Below are 15,500 nucleotides of genomic sequence, written 5' to 3'. Positions count from 1 at the left end.
AGGTCTATTATTAATAGGCCTAGTTGCTCCCGTCATTATTATTTTTTTCATTTGGTTATGAAACCGGGGTTATGAAACATTTGATCATGGCAATGGCAAATTAATGGACAATAAATTGTTATTACAATTATTGCCTAATAATTATGATGAACAATCAAACTTATACGGTGTCATAAGATTGATAAAGGTTCTTGTTCAGATCCAATAAAATGATACTACTCACTCAGAAATATTTCAATTCCTATCAGGAATCTTGTTCACTCTGGTACTGGTGTTTCTAGGTGTTTTAGAACCGGCAACACTTCTGTCTGGTTTTGATGACGTCACCAAACTTTCTTGTTGCCGAGAGTTTATGACCTGGTCATAAATTTTGTCCAGTCTGTAAGCCCCCTCGTCCTTGTTCATGGTGTCTTTTCCTCTACTTCTAATCCAGATTGCTTCCTTTAGCCAGCGTGTTGTTTTGTCTGATTCTTGATCTATGACCTGAGCCTCATCCCACCCAATCACATGATTTTGATGTGCAACATGTTCTGCAATAGCCGATTTGTGGATTTCAGAAGCTGATGCTTTTCTTTGTGACCTGGTGAAGCTCTTTGCGCTCACTTTTTCACTTTCTGATTTATGTTCCGTTAGTCTAGTCTCAAACAAGCGACCCGTTTCCCCGATGTACGTTTTGGGGCAATTCTGGCACGGGATCTCATAAATAACTTCCGCCGATTGCAATGGGTCACGCTTGTCTTTTGGATGGACTAACATGTTTCGTATCGTGCGGTGGGGTTTCATGCTAGTGGAGAATCCGTGTTTCTTAAAAATTCTTGAAACCCTCTCCGAGAGGCCCTCCACATAAGGGATGACCACAAGGCCTTTACTCCTCTCCCTAGTGTCTTTGGGGGGTTTAACCTTAGGTTTAGGGTTCTCTTTGTCCGCTTTAACTTTGTTGATCGACCACTCAGGGTAACCGCATCTGGCGAGGGCTTGTTTTATGTGCAACTCCTCTTTGCGCTGATCTTCTGTCTCGGTTACAATGGTGTCTTTTCTATCTAACAAAGTTCTTACGACACCTAACTTCTGATGTAGTGGGTGGTGTGAATCAAACTGCAAGTATTGATCTGTATGGGTTGGCTTGCGATAAATACAGAGCTTTGTGGTGCCATCAGGCTTCTTGATAATGAGTGTGTCTAGAAAGGGTAGGCTACTGTTGGATTCTTCCTCGTAAGTAAACTTAATACTCCCTGTCGGGTCAACTTGATTAAGATGGTTGGTCAAGTTCTCTGCCTCTCAGGTCATAGATCAAGAATCAGACAAAACAACACGCTGGCTAAAGGAAGCAATCTGGATTAGAAGTAGAGGAAAAGACACCATGAACAAGGACGAGGGGGCTTACAGACTGGACAAAATTTATGACCAGGTCATAAACTCTCGGCAACAAGAAAGTTTGGTGACGTCATCAAAACCAGACAGAAGTGTTGCCGGTTCTAAAAACACCTAGAAACACCAGTACCAGAGTGAACAAGATTCCTGATAGGAATTGAAATATTTCTGAGTGAGTAGTATCATTTTATTGGATCTGAACAAGAACCTTTATCAATCTTATACGGTGTCATTTTGGTAATTTCATTTACTAACTCATGTACATGAGGGAATATATTTTAGAGTCTTGGAAAATGTAAGAGTTCGTTTAAATATAATTATTTCCAATATTTGTCTTATCTAAATCGCAGGATAATGATGATAATGAGGATATGCCGGATATGACATTACTTTTATATGCGTTACGTGAAAGGTACATAGACGTTGTAAAGATATTAATAACCGCTGGTGCTAATCTGGATCATGTTGTTAAGGTACGTATTTTGTGCACCTCGTGAATTCGTATCCAAATCAACACTTTCACGTGTATATTCTCCTCAACCATTGCTTCACATATTGCCTTAAATATTATAGTAGAGAGCTTTGTTGCTACATAGGGTCCGGTGCAACATTTTAGACAAAGGTGACAGATATGTTAGAATGATCATTAAAGTCTCCCATTTATACAATTAACGGCTAAACTGGGCTCTAACAGAAACTTACAAATTTTCACATAATCATATCTTGAAAATCTGTCCATCAAAATGAACCAAAATTATTCACAGGATCACTTCAATTCTCTACTCTAATGTCATGTCAATATCCAAACGGTTACACTTCTGACACAACTGAAAATGCACTGGCATGGAACCGCTTGCTATACGCGGTGTGGTTATGTTCGTTGGGTACGAGTGTTATATTGTGAGGCAATCCTGACACAGGAAAGTTCAAATTGCTGTTACAATTTCTTTACTGTTTACATCACACATCAAAATGGGCTGTGACATGTGGTCCATCCAGTGGATGGGGTTTCATGTCAGTGCATTTTGCTGTTGTGTCAGTTGGGCAATTGCTTGGTTACTGACATGTGTTTTGAATAGAGTATTGAAGTAATGCTGTGTGAAATTTTGGTTCATTTTGATGGACAGGATTTTAAGATATGACCTTGTGAAAAATTATAAGTTTCTTTTTGAACCCAGTTTATATAATTATAAAAAAAGCAATGAAATTAATGTGCATTTTGTTTTTATTCTGTCTTCTTCAGTGGGCTGATACGTCATCGGGAGCATTTACAGAAGACACTGCCAGGTCTTGCGCAAAACGTATGCGTCTTACGGCGATTGTAGAACTCATTGATAAGGAAACTCAAAAAAGGAATAAAGTTCAAGCAGTAAGTGACCGTACAAATTGCCAAATATCGAATGGCACTTGTCACAAGTTGCACGTTGCAGATTGAAAGTTGTATAAGTCCGGCGTATATAAAAAAATAAAAACTTAAAAAACCGACACAGGTACCTGGTGTAATTTCAACCAAGCATCCATACTACAGTTCATTTATAAAAAAATATTAAACTCACTCAATAGTATCGACCATAAGGTAGGCCTATATTCTAGCCAAATTTGGATACCATACGGCTATTTTCCTTATAGGTACCATGCAATAGGCCTATTCATAAATATTGGTCATAATGCCCATATTTGGCATCTGGCAAATATACACAAATATTATACACAGAAATATATAGGCTAGAAATTCCCACAGACGGAAAACAGCTAGCTCCTCTTTTGATGTTCAATAAGGTATGGCGAGTGTGGCCTTCAGCACGTAAAATTGGGAAATCTATTTAGCATAACAAAGGGCTAGTTCCCGATACACTGTGGAGGAAGGAATGTGGTTATTTGCATAGTAAAAACACTATTAAATCACGGCGAGATGTAAATTGGGTGTTGATGTCAGAGCTCATTAAAGTTTGTCACTAGGTGTATTGCAAGTTGCAACTAGTTGTAATGTCTTCATCAGTTGTTCTGATCCCGGGTTCTGATATCCGACAACTTCTATACACTCCATCAAAGGTTAATGCGTGAGCCATGTCGATATCTTGCTTGTGATACGATTATCATCCTTGTTTGTGTCCGTGCTCATGTATACCGTACCCGGATACCGTATATAATTTAAAACATTTCAAGAGATCAAGGAGAGATTTCATCCGCTGATGCCGATGGTACAACAAGTAGACACGGTTAGAATCTTTTATGTTGTACCATGCTAACAGTGGCAGAACTACGCTCGCCCATAGTTAAATACGAATTCATTTTTTGGGATTTCGGTTCTCCAAACATGGGGGTCAATTAAGCCCATTTATTTTTAGAGGGCCAAGTTACCCTGTTGGATCCAACCCTGATCATGTCACCTACTCCCCCCCCCCCAAAAAAAAAGAAAGCCAACCTATATAGAATAATTAGGCACACTAATACACGATATTCGTATATTTCAGAATCTGTTTACTGTAGCAAATGGAAAACCTGATGGAGAATATGAAAAGGTATGTATTTTGCCTGGTACCCGGGGCACACCGACATCGCCCGGTTAATAATTACATTATACAGCAGAGACACTGAATGAATACACGGGATCGATACACGTGAATGTGCTATGCACGATTTGATATTCAGACGATAAATCTTTGGATACCGGGGTAGAAAACGATGAATATCTCCCGTAATTTATTTAGTCTAAAGAAGCCATATTTTGTTCCTTGTACTTGAATATATGTGTTCAACGGATATGATAGTCGTTAGCTTGCGTCTTGAGAAAGAACCATTGCGTCTTGAACTCAAAAACTGACAAAAATATTCTGATTTTATTCTGCACTCACTCGACTCGCGCAAGCAGTCTAAAAGCAAATGACCATTGACCTCACCATGGCGTATACATGCATGCTCACTCACACACCTAGAGGTCAATTACCAGGCTATTGTCAGTAGCCTTAGTCGGATGTCCCTCGGTTCATTATGCGTCTTTAAAGGTCGGAACAAAATGGCCATGCGTGGCTGTGGATTCAATCTACCATGGCGATTTCTGCCATGAAGATATCGGGGCGATGACACTGTGCGGGGCCTGGTATAACTTACTTTCCTGCCAGTTTTTGTCAACTTTGTATACTTTGATCAGCTCGTAATCGGCGGGAATTGAGTTTAGAGTGATATAGTTGACCTGTCTGGTCTATTTTGTGCATGTTAAATAAAGTATACGTATAGGGCTTGGATTAATAATTTGTGATGCTTTTGGCGAGATGTCAGAAGACAATTCTCGAAATAAAATATGTTGATATTAATCCGCGATGTGTATAAGGCCCGCCGATTACGAGCTGATCAAAGTATGTGGGTTATTGTAGATAATTTAAATGAAATTTCACCAGTCATGTCAAAGAATAACCACATACCCGCAAATACAACCCTTCTCACAAATTAATTTCATATTATTATGTGGGCCGATATTTTAATATTGAATTGCAGTTTGAGTATTTACGAGGAATGTTCATCTGATATCAAAAATAATTTATAGATTTTTTGAAATTCGCGATATAATACACAGTAAATTGTATAAATCTAATGATGTGCATGTAGCTGGGATGAAAAACCGTCCATCATAGGAATATATTGACCTTTCGTCTTCAAGATATAGATTTTCCCTCCAAACACCAAAAATGTAGGTCCTCAAGTATCAAAAATATCAAATTTTAATAATTTGCCATAAAATTTGTATTATATCGCGAATTTAAAAAAAATCATAATTATTTGATATCAGAAGGACATTCCTCGTATTCAGAATGCAATTCGATATGTCTGATGTGCTCTCAAGTCCCACCAAAAACACTGTGCAAACGTTGCTATATCCGATTCCTTAAACCTTGTTTCAGACAAACAAACGTCAGCAGTCTGACGGAGATGACGAACTTGAAGATATAGAAGACGAAGATTTTGTGGTAAGCCATTGTTTTGTATATATTTCACTTCCATATGCCTACGTCCATGCCTGAATTGAAATAGTTGGCAAGTCCATCAAAACGCAAACGAGAACCCATAGTTCAATAACTGAAGATATATTTTTCAGGAAACGTACAATTTTTGCACATGCCCACCACCATGACCACCTCCCGTCCGAAGGGCGCAATGATGGCATCACCAACGAGCTCCGTTGGCTGCAATGCGATGCCCCTTTATAGGATACTACAAAAATATCTTCTTTTGTACCGGGGCCAGCAAAGCTGGCCGCGGTACTTATTAGTTGGATATAAAAAATGGTTGTTTCTAGGCTATGTATGAAACAGAAATTCATAAAGAAAGCACGTACCTGAATCAAGTTGTTTTGATGATGATTTATGCTTGTAATGTGTAAACATATAACTTGTGGTTGAACGGATATCAGAAATATTGTGTTGATTTTGCATGGTAAGGTAAAATAGGTATATGTTTTAGGAAAATAATTTTTCTGAATCTAGACTAGGAAGTTTTGCTGGTTCTCTTCACTAGAACACTTATCTTGGCAGGCTATGGGATCATGTGGGCAGACACACCGGGTACCATACATGCTTTGTGTGAGTTCAGTATCTCAGTGTGTTGTATGGTATGTGATCCAATATCTCTGGTGAGAGCTACCTGCTGAGTTATGATGACATATTTAATTTACACATCCTACTCTATTCATGTTCCTAGTGGTCTGTCTGTGGTGGTCTGTTATCTTAATAGGCCTATGTGTTGGATAATTTTCAACTACATGTAACATGTTTGACCATGCAACGTGCAGTAAACATGGTAAAAGTTGAATCCCTCACATCGAAGACCTGTAGGCCTATTAATAAATTTATAAGCAAGATCACTGAATATTGGAAATATGTACATTTCCTGGTAACACGATGATGAACCAAAAGCTATTGATGCACACATCACCTTCAAATATTTGGGTCTATTTTTATGATGACAAATATGTCACAACTAGAATGAAGTTTTAGGACATAGGTCCTAAGTAATGATTGAATTTTGTTACTAAGAATATTATCAGTAAACATTCAATTCTTGGCTTTAAAGGTGCTATTTTTGGGTTCAGTTTTCGAAAAATAATATTTCTCGAAATTTTGCTTGTTACTTTGTATGCTTAAATTCTCAAAAAACAAAGAGCTATGAATGAATTAATCTATACTATAGGCCCTAAGGTGCGAACGTCGGTTGTTTTTTAGGCCACAAGACCATTTAGCAATCCATGTATGTGGGGTATGTGTGTAGGGGTGTTTGTACCCTAACAGTGTCTGCTTCCTACTCATGCCATCCAAACCTGGTGATAATAATATTTGAGTAGGAGGACATGTGAATTAGCTTCAACTAGGAATAATCCTTTTCACCAATAGGCCCTACCACCAATCAACCAGTACTTCCCACCATCCAAAATCTCCCTATTTTGCCAGCCAACAATATCACATAATTATCAGAGATTACCCCATATGTTTAATTGCAAGCATCCATCCAACCAAGGCCAATCAATTAGATGTACATCCTTGAATCACAATTGTCATTTTAAAACCATGTCTCGACTGTCAAATAATACACATTACAAGCATCTTTCAGAAGGATTATTTAATCTTCACATGAAATCATTCCTGTCCCGGTACATCCCTTTTTAAAGGGTTTTTTATTTGCTATACTTTTTGATGAACAGCAAAACGATAGGCTTATGTATTGCATTGATTTAAAGTTTTTGAAATTGCCTTCCGTGACGAAAGTGTCAATCGGTGTAATATCAGTTCGGGGGCACTGCTAATTCAAAGACGTCTCTGATATCAAAGACTCTTCAGTGCCGAGTCACCTGACAGTATCATAATTCAAAGACGTCTCATAAATCACATACTCCCTAGTCTCAAAACCCAGCCGCAAACGATATTGTGAACGTGAACTGGCGCAACGGGAATAATTTTGCGAGTAGGCCTAATCAGCATGATCAGGGTTGTAGCTAGCCCAAGTGCCTGCTAGCTCCTGCTAATTTTACTATCCAATTTATGAATTAAATCGCGGGCTCAGGATACACTCTTTCAAGTGAACGTGAGAAATCGGAGAATGCTAAAAAATGTTGCTCTTTTTCATAATTGAGCTTAAATGTTGCAGAATAACTTTGCTCCCTCGACGACATTTTGCAGACTTTCAATTCTCCGGACACATCAAAACTGTTTATTGGTTATTTTCGGAGCATATATTTTTTTACAGATTTCCAACTGAGCCGCGAATTTTAGTTTTAGGCTTAGGGGAAACTGGGGTAATTGTGGCCCCCTTTGCATTTTTACCATGTAATTCTTTAAGTATGAACTGAGAAGTAAAATTTCTGCATGAGTGGATAGAGGCAATGGGTACCTATAAGATGTGATAAATATAATCATAAATATATTGCAATTTGCATAATAATTAACATAATGTTTTAGGGGCCATGTCGCCCCTGAACAAAATAAAGAATTTAAAGAGTATTGTGAATCCAGTTCTTCCTGATAACTATTAATAACATGTTTTATAGTCATTGCGATAATTCTAGGCCATTTGGACTGGTTTATTTACCAGAAAAAGGCATTTTAAGGCATTTTGTAAAATACTTGTTATTATGCTAATTTTTGCATGCCGAAACTGCGGCCGGATCTGACTGTTCATTATACTTCCTTGTTTTGCTTGAAAACATACTAAATAAATTGTGTCTTTTTTGTTTCAATAATGACCCCAAATGGCTAATTTGATTAACATATAACAGATTAATGACCAAAATAGCTTTTTAGGGGGTCAGATGCAAGTAATTTGCTTAAGACATGAACAGGGGCCACATTTACCCCAAGCCGGGTATTACATAATATGCAAATTTAGCTCATTAAATAAACAATTCTTTTATAAAATTGTTATATCAATGGGAACTGTTATGATTACCTTTCATGTCAAACACATACAAAATAGTCAGTGATACAACCAATAAGTACCACCCCTATGAATAAAAAGTGGACTTGCCACTTTTTTTAGAGCCATTTGCGATGTCGCTCCGTTAATTAGACCCCCTCATAAAAATTTTAATGCTATTTGAATATTTTTTCACCAAACAGTAACATAAAGACCACTCTTTCATACAATACAAAGTTAAGTCACCTAGACCAATGCTTATATAAAGACACCCTGATAAAGACAAAGGGGCCACAATTACCCTGGGGCCACAATTACCCCAGTCTCCGCCTATATTTAACACTCGTGCTCAATAATTCCTTCAATTCAGCCTAAGTTTAGGCTTTTCTGTTTTGCTTGAAGGGGATGTGCTATAATAGGCCTATAGTCATTATATCTATGAAAGATAGGCCTATAATTCCTAACAAATTTCCTGCGGACCTGACTTCTGCATGGGTATGAACCTGCTCAATTAGGCCTATATGGATAAATGCAAGTTAGCCTTTTCTTTTTTGACGGAGAAGGGTGCCTGAGGGGGATGCTCCCTCAGAAGTTGGAGAATTATTTTCAAAAAGTTATGAAAGGCACAATAAAGTCATTTGGTGTAAAAGTTTACACTTATTATTCGTATTATTTTGGGCATAACAGATTTCAACGGACCCGACTTGTGAGGGGAATATTATCCTCAAACTAAAAGCCAATTGGTGCATCATTTTGCATTAGGCCCCTATTATTAACTTATTTTTCCGACCATCATGATTAAGCATAGCCTATAGGCCATAACCATGTCATGATAATGCATAATATGTATTTTAGAATGGATTTCCAGTGGATGCGACTTCCCGTCACAAATTTCAAGCATGAACATAATTATGATGCGCAATGACTCAGAACGTAGGCCTACTCTTCCTCGTTTCTTCTTGTTTTCTTTCCACTTTTCCCCCTTTCGTTTGCCTAAAAATCCCCGGATATTGAAATGAGACTGGGTGGCTGTGGCAAAACAAAATTTTCAACCCAGTTTTGCTAATATTTTGTCCTGATTTTTGTAACATTTTCGTTCCGGTATATTGGCAGTTATTTTATATATGTTTTCAGTTGTCGGGTTATTTCTTTCAATTTTTGGGAAATCAGACCGAAAAAGTAGACCTTTTTCTTTTCCCTCCCTTTTCCGCCCTTCAATTTTTGTAGGGGGCACTATACTGCCCCACTGGCTATGCCCAGGCCCGTACGCAGAGTGGGCCGTGCGGTGGGGCAAAAGTCCTCAAAAAAATCCTAATTTACGACCGTAGTGAGAAAAAAAATATGTTTTTTATGATATATAAAAAAAAAAAAGGTCCATAAGTTTGTGAAGAAGGTCCACTTTTTACAAAATCGCCCCCTGGAAAAAAAAGAAACACTTTTTCAAATCAGCACCCCGCAAAAAAAAACGGGCCTGGCTATGCCACTGCTCTATCACTCCCCTTCCTCTCCCTCCTCTCTTTCTCTCTCTCTGACTCCCTCATTTTTTTTTAAGACCCGGGGCTGCAGGCCCCAAAGCCCCACTCCCTGGGGCACGCGCCTGGTTTACCGTAATTTGTTGATCTATTTTGAGCCACCTAATCATAACATAACCCTACCCCTATCAATAAAATACAAGTGTCCATATTTCTCCGAATTTATCCCATGCACGTGTGCAAGAGTCAGGCCACGAGGTTAGGCCTGAACGTTTCCGTAAGGGCCTACCATTTTCAAGTCATTTTTGAATATATTTTGAAAAGTTGCCGCCACAATGCGTGCCAAAAATCGCTCCCCTCCCCCCTCGTTGATTGGCCAAAAATTCATTGTTCCCTACTTTTTTTGCCTTGCCAAAATATTCACTCCGCCATGACTTGGGATTTTTTGTTACTTCAAAACGTTGGATATGGCTCGATTTTGCCAATCTAAGTGTTTTCTGGGACCATTTGTCAGAATTTGCACAGATAGATATGATGTTTGCACAGGCAGATATTTGCTAAACATAGGAAAGCATATTCCGATACAGTCACCTTCTTTCCGATATGCTGCATCTAGCCCCAAACTGTAAAAAAAGCACGACGTATGTGATATCACAGACCCCCGTATGTGAAATCACTGACCCGTCTTTGATATCAGAGACGTCTTTGAATTAGCAGTGCCCCCGAACTGATATGCTTCCCTGCATTCAGCGTCGTGTCGGTTTATATGTCTACAGAAGATTAGCACTGAGTTGATGAATATTTTAGGCACATTCAGCATTTTTAGCAGCTGAACATCTCCGTAAATTCGGTTTGAATATTGATGGTCGAATAATGCTTTACGGTGCACAGAGGCGTACCGATCTTCTCTTGGCCCGGTCTTAGGCTACAATTATCTTTGGCCCGGTTTTAGGCTTAAATGCCCTCTAAAATGTTGGCTCGTATTAGTACACTGCAAAAACAATGTTTAGCGATTAAAGGCCAATATTGGAATGTCATCTCTCCCTGGGTAAGATCTGACACTAGGCCAGCCTATGGCCAGAGGGTAACATGAGTACGTTTGTTTCACCTTGAAGGCAAGGATAGTCTTGCAAACATGGGCCAACTTTCCCCTAGGCCATCTAATATGCCATGAATTAGTTGGACTACAACTGATATCTACTGGTCAGTTTATACTCTTATTTCCACATCTGTTATTTTTATATGGGCCTTTAAATCATTTCGAAACACAATTTTGCCATCACTTTGTAAACACGTTTAGAAGCTAAACATCATGTGTCAAATTTCTGAACATTGGTCAGTGATGGTGTTTAATTTCTAAACATCTGACATCCATATTCTTAACATAGGCCTAACGTTTCTAAACACATTCTTGCAATCACTTTCTAGTAGTGTATTGAAATTGTATATTTTCACGCGCTTCACGCTTAATTTGTCCGTAAGTATATAATTTTAGTCTGCGGGACGATTTGGAAATATTGCACCCCAACAACACCCATTGGCAGTGCATCCAAGATAGGGACGACGCCAACTTTGTATTGAAATGCAATCTGTGAATGTTTGATATATAGCTCGACATTTCCATATTTTCCTTTAAAAAATCAATCCATATTTTCCTTTAAAAAATCAAAATGTGAAACGTTTATTATCACGTGAAATTCGAATGTGAAGACAGAAATTATAAGCGAGTAAGCTTATCAGTTCCAAGTACAGTAGTATTATTTTTACTGGTAGTATTATATAGCCAGCAGTTGAAAATTGCGTTTTAATTTAGCCCATGGACTTGCAAATGGAAAATTGTGTTTTAACCAATGGACATGCAGTTTTCAAACGTAGCTAGCACGTAATTGGCTCTCTCATTGGTCAGTGCTTGTGGTCGATGGCTCAAAACTTTGCAGGTGCAAATGACCGAGCAATCATAGACTGATAGAGGGGAATAGACCGATAACATAATACTTGTGGGAAAACACACAGACTTCATGCAGACAGAATAATATACATCTTGGTTAACGAAATCTATGATAAACATCTTTTAAGATGAACTTAAAAGCTCTATCCATTGTTTACTTTGGGGAATAAACGGCCATGAATAGATTGCAATTGTGAAAGTCGATGAACTATATTTATGTTTTGAAGCTCCCTAAAACAAATGTTAAATATTGAATAATGGAGGACAGATTGGAAAGTACTTACATCAAATGATTCTGAGAAAATTAAAGTTTGATTTTTTCAAAGGACAGCCTAAAATGAAGGTGGAAGTTTTTGTATTTGATGGGCCAGTACGTGCGAAGCGCGCAAAAGTTAGTAATTTTGGTCAAAAACACGGCATTTTTCGGGTTAACAAAGGTCAATTATTGCTTTATTTTTTCTTCTATTAGATTCTTTTACGAGGGATGTCCACCCACGAAAAAATAGTAAAAAATTCCTAATCCAAAATATTATCACTTTTGAAATAAAGTTTAGACAGAGTGTGTTACCGGACTTGGAACTTTTGCATGTGCAGTCAAGGGGAATTTGATGCTTATTTTGACAAACCACTGAAAAGTGATGTGTATTTTCATCGCCAGATGGCATGAAGTAGATTTAGAGGCTTTTCTTTTTAATAGAAGTATTAAAGAAAAAATAAACAAAATTCTAGAGCGAGGCAATTTTATAGCAATTGCTTCAACTGGGGCACAGCAGTGCATGGAACAGCCACTTTCAAGTGAAAGTACAATGGTAATGGCTGCATTCTTTCTCGTATTTTGAAGACTAATAATATTGAGCTTGATTATATTTAATATCAATGATTTTGCAGAGGAAAATATTTATAATATAAATATGTAACACATATGCGAGCCAGGGGCTGTCAATGATATTTTTAATGTAAAAATAGTAGTGTAAATATTTCACTAAAAATCCCAGAGATTTCACATGCAAAAGCTGGGTAACACGCTCTATTTAAAAAAAAATGCATGGGATCCATTTTTAGAAAAGTGACAAAAAAATTCGATAATGGACAGTAAAATAATCAAATCTTTATTTTTCTCAGAATCAGCCCACTATTATACACGTACTCTAATGTAAAAGAGTGAAAAACTCACCTCCAAAAAAGTGAGAAGAGTGAACAGCACTCCAAAAGAGTGCAATCATTACTAAAAGTGTGAAAACCACTCCTGTCCTTTATACCTTGCAAGAGTGGTTTCCACTCATTTATCGTTTTACTCTTTTGTAGTGAATTTCACTCTTCCCACTCTTTTGGAGAGTAAGAAAAACATGTGTGCAAAACTAGACAAACACACCCCTGCACCCACCCCCACACCACCCTTCACAAACACCCCCACACAAACATGCAAACCTCCACCTATTTCAAAGTCGATTTATAATTAAATTTTGAGCATTAGATACCTAAAATCTATTTCTTATTTCATTTTTAATCCATGAATGGTGCGTTGGCATATTGTGACTTTTGTGACTTGTGTTTTTTTTTCTGTTGACAGGAATTGGAAGCAAACGCCGTCCGACCAGCTTCCCCTATTAGAAACAAGAAATCAGCGGGGTGTGTAATAAGCTGAAAGAGTTGAAGTAGACGCGATCAACAGTATAGGGCAGTGCCGGATTTACCATTGGGCCAGATGGGCCAGGGCCCCCAAAATGGGGCCCTAAAACTTTCCCGTAAAACACCATGTTTTTGGGCTTAAATACGGTAAAATTGGAAAAATATGAGCGCTTCACTGGGCCGTTAACTTATATAGCAAAATTCACCTTTATTTTGGGCTAAAATAGTCTGAAATTGAATTTTTCGCGCACAAATGTCCAAGTAAAATCTATGCTCGTCTCCTTCTAAATTGTAATGCTCCCGCCAACACCGTCGATCTTATACTTAAAAAAACCTTAGCCACTTGAGTGTTTGAGTTTGGGGCCTCCAAACTTTGGCCTGGCCCAGGGCCCCCAAAAAGTTAAATCCGGCCCTGGTATAGGGGCCTATCATAAAGTGTTTTATCGTGATCTTTACCTACTCTCTCTTGCCCTCCCATCCTATTTCCCCTCTCTCTTCCACCCCCTCTCTATTTTTCTTGCTCTCTCTCCGTTTATAGGTAGGATGGGTGGGGTGGGTCCGAACTTTGTGAACTGAGAACTGATTTGTGGGCAAATTAATATTTTGGATTTCTTAATTGGAATTTAAACAATTTTTGGTCTAGTGATCTACCATTTTTGGCCGAAATTATAGGCTGTGGAGCTAAGAAATTCCAAATTTGAGATAAAGAGCTGAAATTTAGGAGTTTTACTCAAAAGTGAGTTCAAAGACCTTTAAATCATGGTCGGTGACTCACGCTACGCCACTGCGTGGTGGTCAGTGGTGGCGGTCACACGGGACTTCACTATGTGAGTGTCCCCCCTCAGGTGGGTTCGTATGCGGGGTGTGTTGGGAGGATGGGGGGGTAGGGTAGGGTGGGTGTGTATGTATGTAGATGCGAATATGGCTGACATGAAATGTTATTGTTGCTAGAATTTTTCTTTTCTTTCGTCTATAACTAACAACTCAGATTTTCTGTAAATTTTTGTATACCAATAACATACGGTACTTTGTAAAACATTTTACTAAAAACTTTCCAAAATCATAATTCTAATTCATTGTAATTTGGGCCAATTTAAAGACAATATATACCACCCAACTTAAAGGAAGTCTCCGGCATTCACAACATTATGCCTTATATGTAAGAAAAATAATTATCAAGCACGAATCACGTGGTTTTATTCAAAACAAATTCATAGTGACCATAAAAACGAATAAAAACATCCGTCTCTCAACACGCGATATTAAAAATTCCCGGGCGCCGAAATTGTCGAGTGCAGTGACGTCCCAGTAAGGTGCGCTTCAGACTCCGTATTGTACGTACAATATTGTATGTACAATATTTTTCGTGACGTCAAAAAGTATTGCACGTCCAATAAATATACGTGCCACGACGAGTTGAATCAGATTAAATAACGCGCTATATAATATAAAACCCTGACGGTTCATTGTTTGCTAAATCCAAGCGAGGTCACCCGAAAATCTATGCAAGAGAAATTTCTACTGCTGCTGATGAAAAATCCTAGAGTGCGTTTGGAGGTTTTTCTGCACTTTACCAGTAGGCCTAATAAATTCATTAAAAATAAAAATAAAATAAACATTTAGAGGGAATGTTTTTACTCACTGCTCATCTGATCCACTTTCCCAGGAAACTAAATACCGATACTCCTTAGTTTTATCCCTGACTTTCCAGACATAATTATGAGTAAACATCAAATTTAATGTTTACAAAACAATCAAATATATATACATTCGTTTGCATTTTGTACATTAATATTAATAATGTACAAACATTAAAAAAGGGAGCCTAAGAGTATATCTATTTTTAATCATATACTAATTCCGCCATGCCCAAACATATTTTATATATGAAATCGTGTAAAAACAGACCACTTGTAAATTGGAACCCCAAATTCCAATCAAAAATAAAAACAACTTTGTTGTCAAAATACACTAGGCCTATACATTGTATTACAGGAATTTAATAGATGGTGCATTTTAATAAATAAATAGATTAACACGGATAACGGACGAGAAATATTTGGCAATACCGGATTTACCACAGAGCCAGTGGATAAAGAAATTAATTAAAATTAAAACAAATTAAATGAGAAAATGAAAGCAAGGACATTTGGTGAAGTATTGTTTTAGAATGCGAAGGA

General features: G+C 37.8%; 1 protein-coding gene across 1 annotated transcript in view; it reads left to right on the top strand.

Annotated features, from left to right (window-relative positions):
• Window positions 1–3,941, top strand: part of LOC140154348 (uncharacterized) — an 11,150-nt gene extending 7,209 nt beyond the window's left edge. Inside the window, exons 7-9 of the mRNA XM_072176915.1 lie at window positions 1,722–1,844; window positions 2,615–2,740; window positions 3,846–3,941. Of these exons, the coding sequence (XP_072033016.1) occupies window positions 1,722–1,844; window positions 2,615–2,740; window positions 3,846–3,941 (345 nt within the window). The remainder of the gene's footprint in view (window positions 1–1,721; window positions 1,845–2,614; window positions 2,741–3,845) is intronic.
• The last annotated feature ends 11,559 nt before the right edge of the window (window positions 3,942–15,500 follow it).

This window comes from Amphiura filiformis, chromosome 6 (assembly GCF_039555335.1).
Source record: "Amphiura filiformis chromosome 6, Afil_fr2py, whole genome shotgun sequence".
Lineage (NCBI taxonomy): Eukaryota > Metazoa > Echinodermata > Ophiuroidea > Amphilepidida > Amphiuridae > Amphiura > Amphiura filiformis.
Note: the sequence above shows the minus strand (reverse complement) of the source record. Positions and strands in the feature narration are given on the sequence as shown.